Source organism: Photinus pyralis, unplaced genomic scaffold, assembly GCF_008802855.1.
Source record: "Photinus pyralis isolate 1611_PpyrPB1 unplaced genomic scaffold, Ppyr1.3 Ppyr1.4_LG7, whole genome shotgun sequence".
Taxonomy (NCBI): Eukaryota; Metazoa; Arthropoda; class Insecta; order Coleoptera; family Lampyridae; genus Photinus; species Photinus pyralis.
Genome location: NW_022170738.1, coordinates 11457956 through 11483617, shown reverse-complemented (window position 1 = coordinate 11483617; position 25662 = coordinate 11457956). Strand labels below are relative to the sequence as shown.

Here is a 25662-nt window from a genome sequence, read left to right as displayed (position 1 = left end):
GTAAGCCAGTCAGGTTAATCCTATGTTATGATGTGCAAGGTTCAAACAGAACAATGTTTAACTTCCATAAACATAAAACTTGAGCACATGCACAAGTAAATTTAATTAGGAACTTAGGAGCTTACGAATAGGTAAAAAACGCAAACCTGACGCTAGCCGCACTTTAGCAAGTTCTCGTGACAAAAGGCCGAAAGTAAGCCAACAAATCAATTCGAGATGATTCGGTGGCGTACTTCCGCGAACAAAAACAAAATACTTAGTCCGTTATCCACGTCTTCCGAATCGAACTCCTCTATGAATAAAACCAATTATAACAAGCAACGAGAATTTATAGACTTATAAGAGTAGTAGTTAGTAACAGTATGTACTCGTGTTAAAAGACTACAAAAATGGAAAAATTCTACAGCCTCTGTTAACCAACCTCCTTTTTCTTCAGCTTCTTCTTCTTGCGCCTGTCATCGTCGTCACTATTGGAATCGTCCGACTGGGACGAGTCGCTATCGGATGAATTTCCGGAATGCTTACTCTTGGATTTCTTCTTTGTTTCTTTGGATTTCGTCGATCTAAATAAAAACGTATTTTAGTTCATACCGTTAACCGTTTTAAGACGCGATTAATCAAACAGTGTAGACAATCAAACTTGGATGTTCTTGATGACATAAGCAGAATAAGAATCAAAATTCTCTTTTAATGTCAAAAGTGAAACTTTGCGCATATCAATGTTCATTTTTCTGTAACCGTTTATTTATCAATCTGCATTTAAGGTGGCGATAGCGCCTATACCTATAACATGGGCGGATTTCTTTTTGCATCACTACTTTATTTCTGCACCGATTTGAACCAATCTTGTTTTAAAATGATCACAATGCATATGGGCTAATAATAGGAAGTTTTGAATTCGATACCTTCAGTAATAAGGATTTTATAATTTTTGGTTTTTAGAAAACAATTATTTAAAATGGAACTGTGTAATGGTTATCTCCTACACTTTCACATTTTAAAATACTACATATTTAGAATCTTTTGAAACTTAAGTGAAGTTTCTCGGTGCTTCCGTTCCGACATGATGCAAATTTTCATGAAAATAATAAATTTTTCCGCCATTTAATATGTGAATTGCGCCATAATAGCACCTCCCAATGATAATAGGTGGCGCGCCGTTGGAATATTACAGCGTCCCTATTTTCGCTTCTAAAGACCTCTGTGTCTTAATTAGATAACATCCTGTCTAGAATTCTAGATTACGGCAGGGACACTAGGATACTCGTTACCTCAATTAACCCGTATAATGACCTTGCGTATCATATCACATTGCAAGATAAGAAATACCTACGGCTTTTATTATTGTAATTCTTTTTAGTTTTTATGCTTCTCAGAGCTATCGACTTGTACATTAAACAACCTAAGTTCCAGTTGGTTACATAAATTGGTAACGTACTGAAGCTTTTATTTTGGATACTGGATATGAAACACTACCTCAAAATTTGGGGTGCATTTTCCTTTAAAACTTAGGGGAAGGGAAACTACTTCAGCCATGGGGAGGGAGCTGTATAAAAAATTTTCCTTCCCTCAATGATACGCATTGCCTAGGAATTGTATAGAAATGTGGAATAATGGGTTAATAAACTAACATCGTTTAAGAACTAGTTACGCTTACGACTCAAGTTGCGTATTTGAAACCATTAAAATTATATTTAAAATTTATTTTCATTTCCATGATGTTCGGTAAGAAATTTTTCAAAACAGTTTTTCTAAACATTAATCCTCGCTTTTCCCTCTCGAAATTGGCTCACCTGTAAGTAAGCGCTTATATGTTGGGATATCAGGAGTGACAGGAGTACACAGATCATCGGGATCAGAACGTAGTGCTGGATTTTTATTCTAGACAGATGTGAAGTTGGTCAAAAGGGGATCATTTGACACACAAACCTTTTTCGTCCAGGAAATTAAGGTTTTGCCATGGCAATTTTTTCAAAATGAATCGATTATCTTGAAATTTCGACAGTAGGTAGGGAATAGCCTAAGGATCAAAATGTATATCATCGCAATGAGCGCTTTCCCCCTGGGGGTGGTTGCCACCCCACCTCAGGGGTGGTAATTTTTTATTGTAATTTTTATACAGGAATAGATAGAAGTATTAATTCTAAGCAAAAAGTGTTCTATACATTTTTTTAGAAAGTTAATACTTCTCCAGTTATTCGCGACCGAAAGTATGAGTTTTTCATAGAAAAGATCAATGTTTGTAATTGGTTATTCGCGACAAACACGAAAAGTATGCATTTTATAAAAAAAACTGTGGAGAACAAAATCGTAGGTTTTAAAAAAGCAAAGAAAAGGTTTTTTTTTTACTAATTTCTGTATGAACAATACCAACCGAGTTTTGGTTTGTTAAAAGTTAGCTCTTGTTCGTTAAACGCTAAATTAGAGAGTTTGATAGTCAAATAATGGCAAAACTATGCATTTTTCGAGAAAAAGTTGTAGAATACTTATTCTATAAGTATTTAAAAAAAACTTTCTTCGTTTTTTTAAAAACGAACATTAGCATAAAAGTTAAGTGAGTTATGATGAAAATAAGATAGATCCGTACTTTTTTCAGCGAAAACATCAGCTCAAGCTGTCACGACATTTTTGACAAAATCATGAACACAAAAAACCAAATGAAATCCTTTTTTTTTTACTGAACGAAATGCTTCCTTATAATTAACAATAGTATTACAAAAAACTTAAAACTAAATGTTAGTATTATGTACAAAAATAATTAAAATCAATGCAATATGAAAAAGAAATTATGGAAGCATTCGAGGAAAGTATACGTAATGGATTTTCAAAAATTTGATGTGCATAGGTAAAGTTCAACAGATAGCTGGACAGCACTTGTTTTGTGAAGGTAAGTATGATAATGATTGGACGTATCTCTGACCTTTTTGTCTTTACAGCTCCAACCTCTCAACATGTGAAATTCCTCTGGCTATAAAAGATGTACATCCAGATTGGAGGGATGCTAATAGATGGCAATAATGTAGGCTCCTGACTGGGAGATAGTAGTTCTGACTTCTGACCGTTACTTTCGATATTTTTTTATATCGAAATAAGAAAATCGGGAAATAGCTAAAATAGCACTTTCAATAGAAACTTTATTGCTTACATTTGTTTACTTACGGTTTATGTTCAACCCTATTTCGTCTTGTGGAAAAATTTCCACTAGTGACAATATTCAAATTATAAAAAAACTGGTACGTTTCTGAAACGGATTACATTTAAATTACTTGTTACTTAGAATTAATTTACTTACGCTCAGAAGTCAGACTAATACTTAATTAAATGAAACAATTGATCCGTCAATTGACGACAAATAATTTAAAATATTGCATACGCAATACGATGCAATCGCTGAATCGACAAAAATATGTTTTAAATTGTTGTAAACAAATAAAATAATTTTTTAACAAGAATAAACCTAGTAATGAAAACATTTTTGTAAGGGAAAACTGTACAGTAATCCGTTACAAAGCAACCCCCTAATTACCACCCTAATTAAAATTAGTCCTCCCCCTTTCCAGTTTTCTCTAATTACGTATTATTAATACATCTAGAAGAGTGACCAGTTTAGAAGACTTAATTTTGAAATAATTGAACCTAAAAGTGAACAACGGATTTTTGCAATTTTGTGAATAACGCTCTTCTCTTCACAATATCTACAAAAAATTTAAAAATTATACAGCATCCAATTGTAGCTTTTTTAATTCCAAACATTTTCCTCACCGGGAATTTTCTGTACGATAAAAATTAAGTGGATATAGACGTTTAAAACGTATATTTATATGCGAGCACTGCTTTGTTTTAAATCTCTTGGCTCACCCCATTTTAAAACTAAGAGTTTTAAAGGGATTTTATGTAAATAGTCTTGTAAAAACCTACAAATGCACTTTTTATCATAAAAATAAAGAAGTTATGATTAAAAATAAACGAATCACAATTTTTTCCGAAAAATTCTGAAAGCACAAATCGAAGAATTTATGCTACATGACCGGTATATATTTCGTGTACTACAAATTAGACTTATATACACACTTATACATCCATTCCATACACCTATACACTATGTAATGCATATACAGGTTGATTCAAAAAGAATATCACCACTTTGAAAATCTGAATTTTAATGAAAGAAACAAAATAGAACCATGGGTTATCAAAATGGAGAGTATTAAAGTTTTTTTCCACTAGAAAATAGGTTCACAGGTGTTGAACATGACCCCACTCGAGAGATATCGATACGATTATATGTACGTGCGCGGCTGACCGGAGATTTTACCTTTGCACAATAGCAATATGTAGTTTTATGGGTTTGGCAAAAAGGGGTAGTTTTCACCCCTAAACAATGAAGAGCCCCCATCGGCATACCTAACATAAATTTTGAAGTGGAGGATAAATTTTCATGCAAATCGATGCATTTTGAAAAAATTGCCAGGTTTTACACTATTTTAAGTTTCGTTTCCTGGACTTTTTCGAATTTTAGAAATTTTAGATTCAGATACAGCATCCGAAAGTGTATAAACATTCCTGAAGTACTAATATCATATCGCTCGAAGTCGCAACCAATTAGAAAAGACATTGATATTTTTAGACCTTTCCCATCCACTCTTCCATCAAACATATTTTTATCGCTAAAAGATTTAAATTATTATAAACCATCAGTAGGTACTGATATCTACCTACCCACGCCAAGTCTCTGACCTACGCGGATGTCGCTAGAAACTTGAGACATAATCGTCAACAATGATAAAAGCGGAAGGTACTTTTATTTGTTTAATGTTTTTATACAATAGTATGCACAAGGGCTTTGTACCAAAGTTAATTATTAATTAAATTGAGGTAGGTAGTGTACAATTTGGCTGGTCCTGATTAGGTATTTGAAAATTTTCTTACCATCACGCAAAATTACATGTTGCGTTCGTACCAAAGGGTACGTATGTTCGTAAATAAAGCAAAATAAAGCAGTCCGTACTTCTATAAAAATTTATAATGGTGAAAATTGCACCAAACTCTTTTCGAACTCTCAAGGTCAAAAGATTGGGTTATGTCGCCGTCGCAAAGGTAATGAATAGAGATAGAGATCTAGAAAAACACAAATTCGGTAAAGTAGATTGTGCGCGTGTACTCGTGCTAGTAGTACTTTCTGCCAAAGAGTCGCGCTGCAATATTTCATTTATACAACATATTCAACACCACCTATCGACAATTGAGCTTCGAGTTCTTGCGCTTCCGTGTCCTTAACTTTTTCTAAATACAGGTCTACTAATGTTCGTTACAAACTCATGTTGCAGCACACGTCCGTAGTTATTACAAAAGCATCATTGGCGCCACCTCGCCAAATCTTGCAAACTACGTGCCGCCTACCCTGAACCAACAAGTATTTACTGTTTTTTTTTTTTTTAGATAAAATGTGCACTGACATATGCGATGTTGAAGCCGCCGACGATAACTTTCGAAAATTACGTTTCCCTAAGAAGAGGATCGCCGCGCTCTTGTTCGTGGAGCGAACCTGTGTACCGTCCATTGAGTAATGACTATAAACAAAGGACGGCCAACTTGGAAAACACAAATGCCTGCATCTCTTTCACTTTTATGAGTTCCCTCACCGTCCCTCCAATCTCAACCTGAAATAATTGGTCGTTTTAAAGCAGTAGCTTTCAACCTGCAGAAGCAAAATTAAATATTAATTAAGATAGTGCGATGTAAGATATCTGACAGTTTTCGAATTCTATCGTTCCCACTTTTATGCATTTGAATAAAGCAGAAAAGCGCAAGTTACGCCACTGCACATTTTTTGGCCGCGGATCTGCCAAATCAAATTGCACAACGACAAGAGTTCGTAAGTTAATGCGCGTCGGGCTTTCTGAAGCAAGAAAAAGAAAAGCTGCGAAGTTGAGGCTGCAGAATACTTGTAGCATTTTTGTGTGTCATGTGATCATTCACAAATGTGCTCACTCTTTGTAATTGGTATAGGGTGTTGATTATTTGCTCTTGTTTATTTGCCGTTTGCTTTATAAATGTGAGGGCTTTTGTCCAAGATGTTTTTAAATAAGTTAACAGTTCAGTAAAGGTAAAAGTGTTTGGGGTAGGTAGCTTTGTATATTTGTTAGAAAGGACACATGCGTTCTCATGTACGTAGAAGTTTCAGTGAGAATGTCTCTTTTATGGGAAGTAAAAATTCCCTTAGCATAAGGATGAAAATTGGTACAGGGTGTTAATCCATTTAGGGCGTATTGTAGTTAGTGGAACTTTCCATAGGTGTGGGTGGCTTCCATTCGAGATTAATATACAGGGTGTTTAGATAATTTAAGAGATTTTGAGTGCATAATTTTTTTTCACACGTAAACAATTCGCAAGAAGGTGGCTTTGGAATGCAAGTACGATTTTTGTTATCGGCCTGTGCGATAAGTGAGGGGTTTGTTTGTTTCATGGGAGGGGCGTAATATATTTGTTGAATTTATTTGCAATCCACCATCTTATTGTGGATAAATGCCAAATGCGATTATTTTTCATGGCTCCTAAGTATTTATGTTATTGGAATTTGTATGCAAATATTATAAATATTATATAATGAGACAAGTCATGTCCTAGCCAAAGCCGGACGCCTGAACTGAAACATAAACGCAAACCCCAAACATACCCCTATATTATTGTTATGGTGAGACACTGCATGTCCTGAGTCCTGAGCTCTTAACCATGAAGAAAAATTATGTGTATTCTTCGTACCGTGAGATTTTGGTGTGAATGTCAAGCTCCGTTACATAATAGTCATACTAAACACACTCATTTCGGTGAAAGATGGTTCAATATTTTAAATAACAGTGTAAAGTCAGGATTACAAGGGAGATAAATTCCCTGATGTGATATGTGTTGACAACTAATATAATGTAAAATTGGAAATGAAGTAAGAAAGTAAGTCCTAGAAGGTTTTCAACGGCTCTTTTTCCCTTCCTTGTAATCAATGAAGCCCCTAGTTATTCTCGTGTGATTTGCAAGTCATTTATTTTCCGCCTTGAAGCTACCTGCGTTGAGGAACACCCGGTATATGGACTCGCGTGGAAGCGCTTTGTTACGAAGACTATAGCTCTGGACATATTTAGTTTTGCCTTATTTAATTCATCCGTTTTCAAATTGTTCCTATAGCGAGTGAATTAGTTTTGTTGCATCCGACAGCCCTTGGAATGGGGAGAGCATCATTTGGAGAGAAAATCATTTCGGAGATATATTAGGTAATGTTATTCTAGATCTAGAATCTAGAAACATTGAGACGTCCACCTTATGCGCTGTTTTGCACCCATAAACTTCTAAAATAAGGGATTGACTCGACTAATTTTATATTCACGTCAAAGATTGAGAAACAACGTTACACCCCAATCATGGCAATTAAGTATAAATACCAGTAGCGAATCAGATGTGTTGCAGCTGATTAGATTTTACCTAGTGCCAAATGAAGCGCGCTTAATTAAACATGAATTTCAAAATTAGTCCCAGATTTTAGGGGACGTAATTAAAAAGAGAAGTTTTTATTTTTAGACTTTATCACTCGAGGGGATCGCACCGTTGAAGGTCAAGGTAATCTTGATATTTTTCTTTCTGTTATTTATAAAGGGGGTTTGTTTCCCGTGTTCTGTTCCGCTTTCCCGTAGCCAATAGATAGGGTTAGTTAATTTGTGCTTCCATTCCGATTTGGGAAATTGCGGCCGTCCCGTGTGTCGTAATTTTGTTTTAGATTTTCGGCAGTCACCACCGCCATTTGCCCGCAAAATCGCTGTTCCCCCCTTAACCGTTTGAGTACCCGTGGCGTTCCGCAAACCGCCCCGTGACCAGGAGCAAGGATTGAAAACGTCCTGGAGGCGCCGAGAAAACAGTACCGTTCCAAGGAAACTACCCCACCACCCTGCCAACTACCGAAGATTCATAAAATATTTCAAAATTATCTGCATAGACTTGTTATTAATTTATTTTGAGAAAATGTAATTGTAATGTTAAATTAAAAATCAATATTATTTATCCTTTTATCATTGTTACCACCCGCTCACTACAATTGTTAATTATAAACTTAGAACCCTTACCATCTTAACACTTCATCCCAACGAGCGTTAACGACAGCAAGAGGGAGAGGATTTGAACTTAAATTTGGGCAACATTTGTCTTAGAAAAGACAGGACAATATGTAGCTGTTTGAGGAATGTTGCACAGTGGTTCTGTGACCAGGATGTTTAGTTTTTTTTTCTGTTACAATTCTGGAAAGATAGGAAAACTCACTTCCTAATCGGATACTTTCCAAACAAACAAGGATTGTGATTTGGAAATCTCTAAATATTGAAAGAATGTGAAAAATGAAAAAATTAATCTTTGTTACATTTAAAGAACTCAAGTGAGCGGTCAACCCTATTCCCATTAAGATTACATGAATTCGAATTGACAAGGTGTTATGCCCCAAGTTTCAATTGTTTTTATACTATAAAATGCATGCTAAATCCTGCTTATGTCGATCAAGAACACACGTTCTCTAAAAATTAAATATAGACGTAAGACCGAAAGACTTTAAGGGGTTGAACGCACCTTCAGTCCACCCGTGCTGCACTAGACATATACGCAAGATCAAAAAATTTGTTACGAAATATTCAACGAAACCATACCATTACCTGGAGGCCTTCGCACGCACGGCACAAAAATATTATACCAAAATATTAGTAGAAATAAAAATAGTTTTAAGGAGCAAATCAAAATTCAGACATTCAGAATTTGGGGGCAGAATGGAAACGGTCGTCGGACCTTTCCATTTTGCTAAACCGAAATAAGCACAATTTCTAACCTTTCTTTTTTACGCTTCTTCGACTTCTTTCGCTTCTTCTCATCGGATGAGGAGCTGCGGGTGAGAATAGGATTAGGCTGTGGTTCGGTGATGGAGTAAGCGGCACTTACCTCTCTTTTGTTTTGCGTTTTTTCTTCTTCTTGGTTTCGATGGGAGGTGGCTCGGGGCTGGGTGTGTGTACGAGTTCGTAACGTGTGGTTTGCATTTTTTCCAAGTCCTTCTGGAGTTCCCGTTCCAAGGCTTTTTGTTGCTCTTTTTCTTGGATCGCGACAGATCGTGCCACCTGCTCTTTGGCCTCACGATCTGGATCAAAACTGCTTCCGTCGACGAAATATTCGGAAATACCAAACGCCTCGCGTAAACGAGCATTTTTCTCTTTCTGGGCCTCGGCTAAATGATGAGTTTCGCTAACGCTGCAACAAAGACTCATTTTAACAGAGCGTTCCCGTTTAAAAATCACAACATTATACTTATTTGGCGACTCTAAGTTTACGTAACAAACCATTCTTTCGCAAATACGCTCGTTTTATTGTTACGCGGCACGCGAGCAAATCAATAATGAATGCCAAGGCGAGCGAAACAGGGGTGACTCACCCCCTTCTTTCATATGGTAATTGCGAAACCTTTAGCGTGCATGCACTGCAACTAACATGTCATTAATGTTTCCCTTTTCATTCGCGAGGGAATTCCAAACTTCCGAGTTAATCGGATCAGCAAGTTTAAACCCTTAAAAGTGGCAGGACGCAATCGGATTACGGGTTTAAATTCGGATTTGCGCAAAACCGTGGCAATTAAGAATTATTTTTACCTCACAACGGATCGCATTGTTTTTTTAGGATACAATCGACGAAAGACATTGCCGGGGGCGGTATTCTGAGTGATACCGCAATGGCAATGGCAACAGCACTGCTCTCTCCTGGGTATCGCTCTTGGTGGAACTTTGGCCCCAAACGCCTGGCACAGGGCGCCGCGCCATAGCCTTTCGAAAATAACGCGCTCGTCCACCGTATAACGATTCCGAAAACCGCCACCGTTACCACCATAAAACATATTTCGAATAAACGTAGAATTTAATAAAGCACTCGTTTAATTTTACATTCTTTGGAAGACATGAGTTACCCTTAAAACTAAGTAGCCCCGAATAACGGATTTGACTACGTGGAAGACATGGATCAGTCTTTTTATTATTTGTATTTGAGATTTCACATTTCTATAGATTTTCTAATATTGCGAAAGCCGCACATCATCGGCCCGGCCCTTAGCAGCGAAACGCAAACTGAAGGGGTGGACGCGGAAATTATCCGACGCGCAGCATCCATATCAAGGAGGAAGCACAGTTTGACTGAACAGCCGGAATTGCTAAATCAATACCGCCACCGACGCTCCATTGTTTTCCAATTTCTCCTTCCTTTCAACTTGAAAAGCGCGTTCTGCTTCGCGTACTTTTTTTAATTAGGGCACCGATGTTGAAGCAAATGTTGCCTCTCGAGATCCCAATTAAGAAATAACACCCCTATTTAAAAAGTGGGCTGCAGAAATGATCCACAATTTATGTTTTTAATTTTAAGTAAAGTAAACATTTGAAAAACAAACCTCTAAATTGCGGGCGGGTAAAACCAAAAAATATCAGGATACGTTTCTGAATGTTCAATTTAATTGGAAATTTACTAAATTCAAACTCAAATTCATAGATGTTGCTGGCAGATAAAACGGAAACTTAAATTTTGTACAGAATCCCTTACTCACAAAATCGCGACCACATCCAGGGATAAATGGCTAATTATCCAAAAATTACAAATGAAAATGATCACAAGCTTACAAAATGTTTAAAAAAATCGACAAATAATTTAAGAATTTCCAAAAAATAGCAATTTACTTTACTAAAGCAAATTCTAACTTTTTAAAACCAAAAAAATATACTAAAAAAAATAGACATCTGTTTTCAAAATTTTACAAAAAAAAAATTATTAGCGTTTTACTAATAGTAGGGGAACCCAATAGAGGATTTTGGGGTTTACTCAAGTGCGGCAGAGAAAGGGTGTAGGGATGGGTTCGAGCCGAGCCGAGCCGAGCTTTTTGAAAACTCGACTCGGCTCGAAATTATGGGTGCCCACCTCGGCCCGAAACTCGGCTCGAAAAAAATTACTTCAGCTTGACTAGAAACCCGGCTCGTTTTCGAGCCGAGTTTCGAGCCGAGCCGAGCTAAGCTCGAATTCCAAACATTAGGATTTACATTTGAAAGTTAAAAAACTAAGTCGGCGTCACTTCCAATTTGTTCGTCTCCTTCATCAACATTAAAACTAAGTGAGCGAAGGATATCCTGGACAGCAAGGTTAAGAACGTGGGCCATGCATCGAAAGTGCTGATTTATGCTGTCAAAGCTGGGAAGTAGATTTTTTAGCTCACTCACAAAAGTAGTATTCGCTGCCACGTTATCAACAGTTATTCCCTGAATTTTTTAATCAATTCCATATTCTTTTACTGTATCAAAAAACAATTTTGCTATATCTTTCTGAAAAGGAAAGACCATGCGTCGAAAATGTGACAAACAGAATAAAGAAACACGTCTACAAGTTACCTACAGTTGCAATAAAGGGGCGATATGCAATACAACGGTTGTATTTGGTTACGGACGTAACCTTACCAGCCTTAAGGGTGTTCCAAGAAATAAAATCTTAATAAAATCTCGCTACAGTTTCATCTATCCGGGTCACTCTGTAATTGGGCGCAAGCCTGTTGAGGGCCCAGAACAAGAGAGGGATAATAAATTAAATTAAAAATTAAATCTGTAAGCATTAACGAATGTATATTATATTTATACAGGGTGGCCATTTGAAAACGAAACAGAGCCTATTTTGGGAATCTCAAAACATTTACGAAAAAATCCTCGGACCCGTCAATTTTTGATTCAAGGGGGAACCATTTTTTTGCTAGCTTCGCCCCCCTGATGCCAAAGCCATAGCGGGGGTGGCAAGCGCCCCCAAAATTTTAAATCGAATGGGGGTCGAGTGATACCTTATTTCGAAGGTATTTTTATGTGGATTATAACCCTTAAGTTTTAAATCAAGTAAATGTTGAAAATGTTGGCCTTTGACTTCCATAGAATAATACAGGTTTTCTTCAAACATTTTCCGTACATTCTGAAAAACTTATGGGGTGATTTGACGACATTCGTCAATTATTTTTTGTCGCAAGTTGTCTAACGATGTAAGCTGACTAGCATAAATTTTAGTTTTTAAATGGCCCCATAAGAACAAGTTAAAAAGTAATCGTAAACGATTTACATAAAGTGCATTTCCACTTGCATTCATTTCCCATTTGTAAGATGCAACTTCTATTAAGTATCAAATTTCACTTAAATGCTTCCATAGATAAAAAAGTTGGCACTGCGCATGCGCAAAATAAAATTTTGAAACTGGCGTTTGATTTTCCTTTATTCCAAGTGCCTATGTATCAAATTTCGTTTAAATTCTTCCATAAATAAAAAAAGTTGGCACTGCGCATGCGCAAAACCAAATTACGAAACTGGCGTTTGATTTTCCTTTATTCCATGTGCCTATGTATCAAATTTCATTTAAATTCTTCCATAAATAAAACAGTTGGCACTGCGCATGCGCAAAACCAAATTTTGAAATTGGCGTTTGATTTTCCTTTATCCCAAGTGCCTATGCATCAAATTTCGTTTAAATTCTTCCATAAATAAAAAAGTTGGCACTGCGCATGCGCAAAACCAAATTTTGAAACTGGTGTTTGATTTTCCTTTATTCCATGTGCCTAAGTATCAAATTTCATTTAAATCCCCCCATAAATAAGAAAGTTGGCACTGCGCATGCGCAAAACCAAATTTTGAAATTGGCGGTTGATTTTCCTTTATTCCAAGTGCCTATGTATCAAATTTCATTCAAATACTTTTATAAGTAAAAAAGTTTGCAATTCGGTTTACAAATGGTCGAGATGCGAAAAGGGCACTGTGAATTTTGAATCGATTCGATTCAACTTTTGGCATTGCGTATTATATGGCTAAAGCAATGCCCATATTGAATTTCATGCAATTCAGTTCATAACTAACGGAGATGTAAAAGCGATCGAACATTTCTAAACAAAGTTATCGTTCACACGGACAGATAGATGGACAGGCAGACAAAAGAACAGACGGACAGACCAACACGCAGACGACAGATAGCAATGCAAAATTATAAACGATCTCTAGGATCGTTAATAAACGGCAAAAGTGTAAAATTATGGAACATGTAAGTAAAAAACGGTTTTTTGTTTTTTTTACAATAACTTTTTTTGTAAGCGGTAACGGTCCTTCCTTGGTACAAGACTCGACACCATAACGAACCAAATAGCGAAAAAAGTAGAACAATAACTCTTAAGATAAAGAACTAGTAGCGTCGCAAAACGAGCGGACGGACGGACGGATGGACAGTGGCCACAATAGCGCATTTTTTTTTATTTTTGTGGAAATGCGCTAAAAATCTAACGCACTTAAGTCCGGGGAACGAGGAGGCCATTCAATAGCACCTTTTCTTCCAATCCATTGTCCTGGAAACGTTTGGTCCAAATATTGACGAACCCTTGCAGCATAGTGGGGTGGCACACCATCTTGCTGAAATACTAGACTATTTCCAAGTAGTCGTTGGTATTTTCTAGTATCTCCACTAGTGCTGGACGAATCGTCTTTTCTAATAACTCCAGGTACATCTCTCCTGTTAAAGTTCCAGGTAAAAAGAAGGGGTCTACGATACGGTTACCAAAAATGGCAGCCCAAACATACGATGGACCTATCGATTCTGGTGTTGTCGATTAAAGAGCTGGGCAGTTCTATTAGCATTTTCATTGTTTGCAAAAAAAGATAAATTATTTCAGCAAGTGAATAAACCATTATTAATTTATTTATTTATTATCCCTCTCTCGTTCTGACAACAATAATTGATCAGATGCTATAGTAATGCTCTCAACAATAACCAAGATTTGCATTGCAGAAAAGGCATATGTACTTACAGGTATTAAAAAGAAAAAAAACAACAAAAAGTACGGCTCAGAATGTAGGAGAACAACATTTTTTGTATTTACTGTTGTTTTTATATTTGTTATTTAACTAACTCATTTACAAGAATATTTTTTCATAAGAAAATGTTGACACATTTTTGTAACTTCTATTAGCCCCTGTACCGGGGGCGCTTGTCACCTCAAGGGGGCGAAACTAGCAAAAAAATTGTTCCCCCTTGAATAAAAAATTAACGGGTCCGAGTATTTTTCCGTAGATGTTTTGAGGTCCCCAAAATAGGCTCTGTTTCGTTTTCAAATGGCCACCCTGTATAAATAACATTTCCAATACTGAATGAAGCATTGAGCAAAGAATGAAGCTGCTAGAATACTATCAGCCGCCGAGTCTGCATCGCACCATTTAAAAAACATAAGTGTAGATGATATCACATTTTATACGGTAAACCTATCAAATTGACACACAGCAAAATTAATATATCCATTATAAATAAATTCAGTCGAGTTGCTCGTCGAGCTTCAAACGAGCAACTCGACTCGTCTCGAAAAAGACACAGGTGGGCTCGATGCTCGGCTCGAATGTAATAAGTTCAGCTCGGCTCGTTATGAGCCGAGCCGAGTTTAGCTCGAGTTCGTGTCCATCCCTAAAAGAGGGATAACTTTCTACCTGCTGAGGACCTCCACCACATATATAAGTCCTGAATATAGGATCGTGGATCTAGGGCAGCCCATCAGAATAGTAAAAAAAAATCGATCGTTAGAAATACTCGAGCGCGTTAGATTAAATATGGTGGGTTCACTACATGTTCAAAAGTGTGCATTACAATAATCTGACTATTTGAGCATAAGGGAAGGGGGTGGGAAGGTTACAAACGTTACCTTTGTTATTATTATACTTACAGATTCGGTTAAATTGGCAAAGTTGTGCAGTTTTTGATGCTGATAGATTTTACAATGCGATATTTTGAAAAAATAAATCGTTTTGTAGATAATTGAAAAAAAGTGAAAATCGCCATTTTTAAAAAGTTCAAATATTTTAGTAACAAAAAGAGCTATCCAAAAAAGTTTCAAATCAAAATTCGGATAAATTCAATGGACATAGACAAAAATACACATCATATACCTTTTGATATTGGAATATCCCCCACACCCCCGGTGCTATGTTTCGTAGAAGCATTACTGAAAACTGTAATGAGCATTGTTAGGCAGATGAATGTGGGGAAGAATGCAAGACCAGGGGATATGCTGGGTATAGAATGCCCTGCAGTGAAGAAAAACTCAATGACCATTTCCCTACCATCAAGATTACCACCATTTGTGGGGTTTGAGGGGTTTCAATACCCTCCAGATCCTCCGGTGCGACGTTCCATTGAAGTATTTCCAAAAAATGTAATGAGGGGTAAGGCAGACGGATTTGGGGGAGAATGTAACACCAGGTGGTCTGGGAGGTATGGAATACCCTCCAGTAAAGGAAAACTCGATGATTATTTCCCTACAATCACCATTATCGCCCCCCCCCCCATTAAAACCCATATGGCAATAATTTAACATTTTTGAATCACACACATGCGGTTATCAAATGTGCACGTGATGTACTCTTGCTGCATCAAGATAATGCGTTTGAAACCTTTTAAAACTCTAAATTCATGTATAAAGTGTAATTTTTGCTACATTTTGCTCTAAAACTTTCTACCTATACCACAGAGAAGAGTTATATTAAAGTATTACACATCTAAGAGTCATAGGGAATAATCTAGCGGAAGTCCCAACCCGATACATGACCTAGGGAATGAAATATGTTGATTTCTATTATATATTGAGCCCGTAGTTTTTCCTGTTCCCGATTCACTCGAAGTCCTATAACTTTTGTTCCTATTGAACCAGCTTCCTGAAAATCAATAGCGTCCGTCCTTAATGTCCAAAGAACCCGTACACTAAATTTCAACTCAATCGGCCACTTTTAAAAAGAGTTAGAGCGCACACGGACGGACGGACGGACGACAATACAAAACTATAAAGGATCTGAGGATCCTTAATAATTATACACCTCATATACTAGGGGCATTGAATAAGCACCTTAAAGAAGTAGAACTACATAGGAAAACCCGAAATTGGTGTAAGGTGTGTTGCATACACTGCAAAGTGGTTAATTACCACAAATATTGGCCTCTGGCGGTAAATAATGACTATTTTAAACAGGGAAACCAGTTATACTTAGAAGTCCTTTCTTTTCCTTGTTTATCAGAGTTGAACAGTGTTGTCATATTTTTCTTTGTTATATAGAAAAGTAGCTTTATTTTATTTTATGTCTTTGCACCGAGTATTTCGGTACCTAGTCGTTTTATTGAAGCGAATGTAATTATAGATTTTTCATCCCCTTGAAAAAGAGGTGGTTTTTTTCAGAAATCGTGAGATCTCGGAAACTATTCAACTTTACGGGCCCAAAATTGTCTCCTTTTTAAAACAAGCTATGTTTTCTCCAAATTTCATACCCCTATGACTTTTTTCGCAAAAATAAGAATAAAAGCCAAAAAAATCAGCTTTTCCAGTTTTTTTTTAGGAAAATTGGACGGTATGTGAAAATAGTGCAGATACAAAAGTCGTTGATTTTTTATTCTCTATAACTTTTATATTGAACATTTTAGCCTAAAATTAGTAGCTTTGCCACAAATTGCAAAACACCACTTTCCACCCCTTTTAACCCATGGAATTTCATCCGCGGAAAAATTCAGCTGTTTTAATTATTTTCCCCTAATTTCTAATCATTTCACCTCCATGAAAAACCCGGTTTGAACCGGTAACTAATTTTTTTGTCAAAAATGTTATATAGTCTGGACCATTGAATTCAATGGTACCACCCTACATAATTAGTAATAACTTATAACGAAAGTCTGCATTCTTACATTAATCTGAAATTAATTACTGAGATCATTAATGTGCCTAAAATTACCAGATCCTTATATGGAGCTAGGTAAAGTTTGATTGTTTATTATGAAAAGATAATGGTCCTTAGAACAGTTCTTGTTGTTTTCTTATTAGATCAAAACTACATTTTTTACTTTATTTATTGTTCCTTATGATCTTACATTTCAGATTGATCCTCCCTTACATAATATTGTTATTGGCATTGAATAAAAGCTTATTCAATATTTTAATCTAATTTATTCAAACTCAAAGCGCTTGGCAAAAATCTGGCAACGTTGGAATTTTAAAAAAGTAAAGAAATCTGCAAAGTCGGTAACTAGCTTTAAATTTGTGGTTCACTTTCTCCCACAATAGGGGGACGACAGAATCCTGGACAAATTTTCTTATTTCATCAGTTAACACGGGCGTTATACTTCTTTAAGATGCTTATTCAATGCTAGGGGGTATTCAATACAATGTTTCGTTTGGAGATTTCATCATCAATTTTATTTTTTATATTGCCCATAAAAAAGTACACACTGTATTGAGTAGCATGTATTAAGATTATGTTTTTATATTTTTTTCTATACATATTATAAAATTTTCCTATAATTATAAAATGCAAGTTCATATTTAAAAAGTAAAGTTGACGACAGCTCCAAATTTTCCCGAAACCAATGTTACATTTGGTCCCAAAATGCACAACTTTGCCTGCAATGAACCAACTTACAGTGTCCGTCATCCAAGTGGTCGCCCTTTAATGTGGGACACCCTGTACACTATCCACTGCTATAGGGAACTACAAAATAATGTAGTATCCCTACCACATTTCAGTAAAAACTGGTTTGAGAAATAAACGGGGGGGGGGCCACAAATAACCTACTTTTCCGATTTGGGGTAATGCCCTAAAAATGTTATCATAAACAATTGAAATATACCCACTTCAATGAACGGAATTCTTCATTTTTTTTGCCTAAAATAAGTATCAAGCAGAATTATGTAAAAATTCTGTAAAAAAAAAGCTGAAAAAAATACAAAATTCAAGAACCAAAGAAAAAACATACTATGCAAAACACCCTGTACACTATCCACTACTACAGGAAACTACAAAAAAATGTAGTATCCCTACCACATTTCAGTAAACACTGGTTTGAGAAATAGACGGGGGGGGGGGGGGGTGTTCACAAATAACGGAATTCTTCATTTTTTTTTGCCTAAAATAAGTATTAAGCAGAATTCTGTAAAAAAAACTGAAAAAAAAACAAAATTCAAGAACAAAAGAAAAAACCAAAACATATATTATGCAAAACTGACTATTCAACATGTCAAAAAAAATTTAATCTCGAGACGAGGTCTTGAGATTACTAGCAAAAATTTACATTTGTGAAAAATATGTTGCAAATCTCAACAAAAACCGACAAAATTATTCATAATCTCCCCCGCCAAAAAAAAAACTAGTAAAAAGCATATGATTAGCATACACGATGTGATAATGAAATATTCCAAAAAAAAAGTGTTGGTGGCAGCAAGACAATGCAATACCTATTTTTTTTACCAATGTGGGGATGGTAAAAATACATATAAATTATATTTCGATAACAGTAAGTCTCATTTATTAGTATCGATTGTATTATGTCAAAATTATACATACCTTACTCTCGCCCAGTGTCCAATGGGTCGATCCAATTTCCCATCATGTCCCATTAGCATAACACGATAGTTATTGACCTTATTCCTAACAGCCTCTTCGGAAAATCTACAACAAGCAAATTCGTAAGTAACAAATCTATACAGTGTGTTTCAATTATTAAAGTGTTCCGTTTAAAAAAATTGTTTAATATCAGAAAAGCCTGATCCTCAATGGTGTTTCGATTTCAGTATTGTAACCCTGAAGGTTAATTTAATCCTGCTTCATAACTTGTATGGTAAACCTCTCGCGAGGAAAGATTGCCGGTCACAGAACACCTGATCCCATGTTTTTTTTAAGATGCTCCGGGATACTATCATGTCAATGGCCAACACAAAGACTTTTCGATCAACATTGGCACGATCCTATTCCAGAAGTCGTTCGCATCTTAAGAAAAACATAGATTGTAGATCGACATAAGGTGTGCTGTAACCGGCAATCTTTCCTAGCTATAGTAATAAGAAAGTTAAATAGTGGTTTTACTTAGAACACACACCCTTGATCCTCGAGAATTTCGCTAAACTCTGCGCACTTCAGTTCAATTTTCCTTTTACGCTCGTGATCCAAAATCTCCTTGTTCGGCGGTCGATTCGACGCCGTGTCCAGCTTGCACAGTTCCTCTTCGGTACGGTAGGTTTTGTCTTTTTCCTTCGGCCGCACGAAAGCCCAATTTCTCTGTACGTGCCCATTGGTACCGGAACCTCTGGGTGTCGTTAGTCCGATTCCGTTATACATGTCTAACCTGCGGAGAAAATACTTGCAACAATTAAGGGCAGCTCCTTGGCTGTATTGATTGGATTAGGTGGAGAAGTGGATTAGGTCAATACGATGGATGGAAAAATTCTTAATTACTCACCGTGTGTAGATAGTCACTTAATCTTTTGATTGTAACACTTTTGCTTTGTTTTTAGCCCTAATGTGGTTTACAACAGCGGATTAATAAAATTCGCTTTACGTGAAACGTAATTAAGCCATATTGATGTTTTGTCAGCTGTCAAATGTACACGCACGCGCTTATTAAATATTCTCATTGTACCCAATTCTCGATACGTCCATGGTCTATTTCGAATAATGACTATAATAGCGTATTCTGTTGCAGATAGGCAACTTATCATACACGTAATGTATTTTGGGGTTTGGGTTTTGTTTCCAGTCCAAGACAATGATATTCTCATCAAATCAAATATTGTTATAGTTAATGTTTACAGTTGAGTATTTTAATATAATCTAACTGAATGCATTTGCAGTAAAACAATTAGTATTGATCCTTCAACATTTTGTTTTGAAGAAACTATTTATGAATTACATAGCGACTACATTTCAAACTTTTTCATATTTATATTTATGTCTCAGGGGGCACCTAAAGAAATATTAAAATATTACAAAATTTACTAAGATGAAAAAGAAGGTAAAAGGGGATAGGTGGAAAAGCTTTCACGAATGCTAAGAGAAACCATTCTTTGCGAAAACGTTTCTGATAAAAATGCTAGGAATTACTCCTACGGATGTCCTATAAGATTTTTAAACAGGATACAGTTGGGGTTTTTAAGACTTTTAAAAGAATCTCCGGACTAGAAAGCAATTTCGAAAGAATATTCAAAGGGCTGCAACTGTTGAACTAGTAGCCCAATCTTGGAACTGTTTGAAATTATGGATTCTACAGGCCACATTCTAAAAGAATTTTTTTTTCCGGGTCGATCTGAGACAATTTTTTCTTCGGGCCTCAAAAAAAGGCAGTGTATAACCTTCCTTTTTTTACCAAAAATCGACTACACCAAAATTTCTCGGGAAAACACTTTTTCTTATTAATTTTGGTGCGTAGAATCCAAAACAATTCGTACTTTTTCGATTAGACTTCTCAATCAAAATTAGTATTCAAATACCTTTGATTTGTGTAAAGTATTTACTATTTAGTATTCAAATACTTTTTAAAAGTATTCTGCCCAGCTCTGCAGGAAAGTTTTTAAAGAGGTTTCTTTGGATTCTCTTACCCCAACATTACTAACAGAACAAATCTATTGTTACTTGAATATTTTAGAGTCCAAGATCATTTTTAAGAAGTTTTGCAATAACATTTTGAGAATAGCTTTTCGTTCAAGTTCAAGAAGTAGGTTCCTGTAGGAAGTTGGATAAAAGCTGTAATTTCATAATAAATTGTAGAATGAAGCTCGCATTAGTAGAAATAAATTTTTCCCTTTTTTCCAAATAATGAAGACTTTTAACACTGATGAGGTATTCAAGGTAGAGAACATGATCAAGTTACCAAAGATTTAGTTCATATAAATTTTCACTAATAGAGTGAATTACTAGATTTATTACCAGTAGACAATAATTATTCAATTAATTGCATCTTGTAATGTGGACATGAATGTTCGGTTGTATTGTAAAGTAAGTGATAGTAATCTGCAGCTTATCTTTTTAAGCAAAAAATTGTGTTTATTAGATAACTTAAAAAACATGTGTATCAAATACTTGATTTTTGGTTTCCTTTTACAGTCTCATCAGGTTCTTCCAATGTAGAAACATACTTTGGAAATGACTGATTAATGTCACATCGCTTCAGATAAACTCAGGTTGATATCTGCAAATAAAAAGTGTTGTTAAAACTTAGCCGCCATCGTACGTGGGTGGTAAACGAGACAAAAACAAAGAAGATACTCAGTACAATATTTTTCTTTTGAGAACTACTCCACCCTTAATAGTTACAAAATTAACATGGGCTTCTTTGTATTTGTTTTTAAACAATCAAGACACACACACTCACACATAAAGATGGGACTAAGGGATTTTGCTATGCCTTTTCCAATTTTGAAAAAATATCCAGAATTTGAACATGATACAAGGACGACATCGACATGACATGCAAACAACGAATTCAAACTTGCAGCAATTTACCATATTAAACCGCTTCCATAAAAGTGCCCCCTTCTTGTTTTTAAAACCCACGCAACTGAATGACAAACTAAAAGCAAACGAGTTTGTAAAAGGTAACCCAGGCTCTGCGAAACTCCAGAAACATGGCAGAGAGTCCTGTTGGGGAAAGTCTCGCACTCCCTCTCATATCAACAGAAATGGGATTCTGCCCTACCAGGTATGTTCATTCTGCCCATACATTTATATGAACTGTTCAGACCTTTGTCAAATGATTGCAGTTGTCAACAGCTCCATGGGAGGCAGTAATCACTCACATACCTATTTTGTTATTATCTGCATGCATTCGCAAATGTGTTTCAAGAAAACCTTTGTCACCCATTAGTTGAAAATCATGCACAAGGTGTCGATGATGATGATGTGGACAGCACTGTTGGCAAAGCAAAACAAAATGCAACATACAAGCTACTTTATGGAAAATATTTTATTTAATTTCGTTTGAACACTATTTATACATAAGAAGTTCTAAATGTAATGAAAACAGAAATTTTTAACAGGCCATTAAATATCTATTACTTTTAAATGAACCACGACAAGTATCTTACAAACCTGAGAGAGGCATAATATACAAAGAATCGAGTAGTGTTTTAATTTAGGCACTTTTTAGGTCACTTAAGGATTTCCATTCTAAAGATAAGTTAAGACGAAACACAGACAATCAACACAAGTGTGGTATTTTCTCGTTCAATCACTGGTCTTTCAAACTAAAAAAAAATTCTTAAATTTACACACTTGCGCCTGCATAACGCGCAAGTGAGATATGTTACACTTGTCTCAGCCGTTTCCATCTAAATTTTCCCTAATACCGAAAAAGTAAAACACAGTAGACTTTAACGATCACAATTCACAAAGTCTGCCCCAAAGCTGTTACGAAATGCAACACCAGTTTGTCGTTAGATGCTAGCATAGAATGCCACGATCCACAGTGATAGGCGTTTTTGACACAGGCGCGTGAGGCAAATGTCTGCAGGTCGTCCCGCATTGTGGACACAAACAGTTTGTCGATACATTGTACGTACGGGTCGGCGTCTCTGTGTACGCGCCGTTTAGATTGTCCGTGCTGTAGGTTTTACGCTGCGATTTCGGAGTGTCCGAAGTAACACAGGGAAGCGTTTTACGTTGACTTAAAGGCGTAGATTTCGGCGTTACACTAAGGATTTCGGGTGTCTTTTTGGTGATTTGCGGGAATATAATCGATTTGAAAGAAATCCAGGGATGATCTAGCAATTGTTCTACTGTGGGTCGCTTTCTGAAATGAACCGCCGTGAGTAACTCGAGACTGATTGTCGTGAGACGTACGTACCTGGGGTCTACGACCAAAGCTGTGGTTATAAAGTCAATTGCGGTACTGGAAATGTCTTCAAAAAGGTCCGCATCGAAGGATAAGGCACATTTTGAGATGTTTAGGAAGGTTTGCTGTTTGTCCGAAGCACCAAACGGTGAATATCCGGTAAGTAGAACGTAGGCTAACACTCCTATTGACCATATATCGGTTGCTAATGTGATTGGTTCGTAACTTAATACTTCTGGAGCTACATAATCTGTTGTACCTGTAACAGGGGTGTTAATATGATTCGAACAGCATCTTGGGGTTAGTGTAAAAAAAAAGAAATAGCCACATAAAGACTTTTGGCTGTTATTGGTTACATTAATGCTAACACATCCTATTGGTACATATACAGAGTGTTCCCAAATATGATAGGCTAATTCTTTTGCTTATTTTACGACTAAAAGTTGACACAGGTCCACAAACGCTTTGTTACCTATCTACATTTACAGGATGTTATACTTTAACTGTACATTTGACAATTCAAACCTTTAATTTATAAACAATTTCAAATTCCAACTGTCAAAACTAATAAAAACAAGAGATTAAATAAAGTCAGGGCCTACTGGACCATTTTGAAAATTATACTTTCATTTAGCTAACGACTGAAAATTGATTTTTATTGTTTTATTGATAACCGTAAATCAGAAAATCAAATTCTTATTTTACAATCCACCCCTGGCGCACCAAAAAAAAGTTCAAGGGTAGAGAATTCTCACTACCATTGACATGACTCAGCGTAACTTATATTACAAATTTGAGTAAAATATCTCAACAACTGAAGAAGATAGAAAGAGAAAACTTAAAAAATCTTGACACCCTGTAGATCAGTAATGAAGCGTTTACAGATTTATGTTTATATTAAGTTTTAGTCAGACAAAAGTCAACGAATTAGCTACTTCCGTATTTACATCATATTTACAACACTCTGTATACCAATCACTTGAGTGGGCTACCTTTAATTGCTCTTATATAACTTAAATTTTACTAGTTTAGAACATCCCAGTAGTCCTTGATCGTCATTATTCATTAAATAATTTTTGTTTTTATTGTTGACAGTTGGGACTACCCTGACAAAGCTATTCCACATCTGTGCGGCTTCAGTCCCTAAGTTTATGAAGAATCTCTCCATGTTGCAAATAACTATGGAACTAGCCATCTATTACTATGATACTATTCAAATATGAAACGACTATGGTAGGTACTACAACCATAGTGCTGTATTCAGAAACTACCAAATAAGAACAACTATAGACACTGTAAAAACAGTAGAACTGAGAACTGTAGATAGAGATATTTGTTTATTTATTTTTGCCTTTATTTTTGAGTGGGCGGGGTTTCAGCCAAGGCTGCTCTACCAACCCAACCCACTCTACATTTACAAATATCCATGCCCGAACCTGAATTCGAACCAGGGACCCTTAGCACCACAGTGCAGCTAATATACACTACTATGCTGGTAGGGACTATGGGAACTATAGAGACTATAGAAACTATGGAAGTACAGAAACTGTGAAACAAGGGAAGCTCTAAGACCCATAGAAACTGTGGAAACCATAAAAACTACAAACACAGAAACAGCGGAAACAGTAGAAACTATGACATGCCCTTGGAGAACCCAGAGATAAAGATTGTTGGTTTTATTATGCTGTTACAATGAAAAATATGGTAATTTTCCTCTTTACACTGATCAAGTTTTGACAGTAAGATCCACAATATCAAGAGAAAAGAAGAAGGGTTCTCTGCTCATCCACATACAAGATTCAGTGGAATTATAATAGTAAAGGTATGAAATTATAGATTTTTCAAATAAGTTTGACATTATATTGGATATTCTGAATTCGTGAGCATTCAAGTTAGTTATGTAAGAGCAGGTCCAGGCCATTTGTATTTAGATTGGGTTAATCCTTACTTTTTGGGACCACTTTATATAGCTATTGTTTATTGTTTAACTCTTTTACCTAATATTTCTCTAACTTCAACTCCCTTCTCTAATACCCTGGAAATGCCGAAATCACACAATTTGATATCCTCGCAGCTATTCTCAACGGTTAACAGTAGATTTTGTGGCTTCAGGTCCAGATGTGCAATGTTTCTTTCGTGCAGATACGAGAGGCCTTCGAGTATCTGTCGCATCGCCCTCTTCGCTTCGAGTTCGCCTAGGCATTCGTCGCCCTCCAAAATTCGCTGAAGCTCGCCGCCGGCGGCCAGTTCCAATATTAAAACCATGTCGAAAGTCGTTTCGTATACCTCGTGTAGTCGTACCACTCGTCCGCTCGACTCGCACTGCAAAAGTACGGCAATTTCGTGGTATATCTCCTTAGTTATGTCGGTGGCTCGGCGTCGTTTTTTGATAAATTTCGCCGCGTACGACACGCCCGTCGCCCTGTGATTGGCCCTTCGCACCGCGGCAAATTTACCCCTGAAACAATAAGCACGATTAATTAACAGTATCAAGGTTAAATGACATGATTATTATACAATTCAACGTTCTCTTTGCATAATTCATTACGGAAAAAAGGAGTATAGTCCTAATTAGTTCCAATCTATTGAGTTCAGCTTTGCACAACCAGGAAATAATCGTAACGCGAAACAATAACGAGGATTTAGCGTAAATATGTGAAAATGATCACAGTTACGTGCGGCGATGGGGACATGCAATCGCGTTACATAATTCCTTCGTACGAGATGATCTGTGAAGAAACGGATCGTATGTCAATTAATTGAATTCGTAAGGTAATTTTTATTTAATTTGCACACGTGTTTGAAAGGGGCAGCACTTTACTTTCACTTACATGTCATTGACGAAATTCGTTACGGCAGATCATCGATTTTAATTGGAGTTTATCTTTTGGGTAAGTTTATATGGAGGTAAACTTTGGAAGCTGACTAGTTCAAATTCCGTACCTTGTCGAATTAGACTTGTTGAAGAAGGGTACTCGCAAAGAG

The 25662-nt window shown here is 36.3% G+C and overlaps 1 protein-coding gene across 7 annotated transcripts in view; it reads right to left on the bottom strand.

Annotated features, from left to right (window-relative positions):
• The window catches only part of LOC116175557 (serine/arginine repetitive matrix protein 1), a 30480-nt gene extending 11012 nt beyond the window's left edge, over positions 1-19468 (bottom strand). For 5 of the 7 annotated variants that reach the window (XM_031493729.1, XM_031493724.1, XM_031493726.1 and 2 more), the window contains exons 1-6: positions 19312-19468; positions 18952-19197; positions 18420-18524; positions 8965-9267; positions 8855-8908; positions 422-563 (exon numbers count right to left, since the gene is read on the bottom strand). In XM_031493729.1, the coding sequence (XP_031349589.1) occupies positions 422-563; positions 8855-8908; positions 8965-9267; positions 18420-18524; positions 18952-19190 (843 nt within the window). In that variant the 5' untranslated portion in view covers positions 19191-19197; positions 19312-19468. Of the gene's footprint in view, positions 1-421; positions 564-8854; positions 8909-8964; positions 9268-9662; positions 10112-18419; positions 18525-18951; positions 19198-19311 lie in introns of those variants that run through there. The other 2 variants (XM_031493727.1, XM_031493728.1) reach the window with 2 other exon arrangements.
• Positions 19469-25662: the final 6194 nt, after the last annotated feature.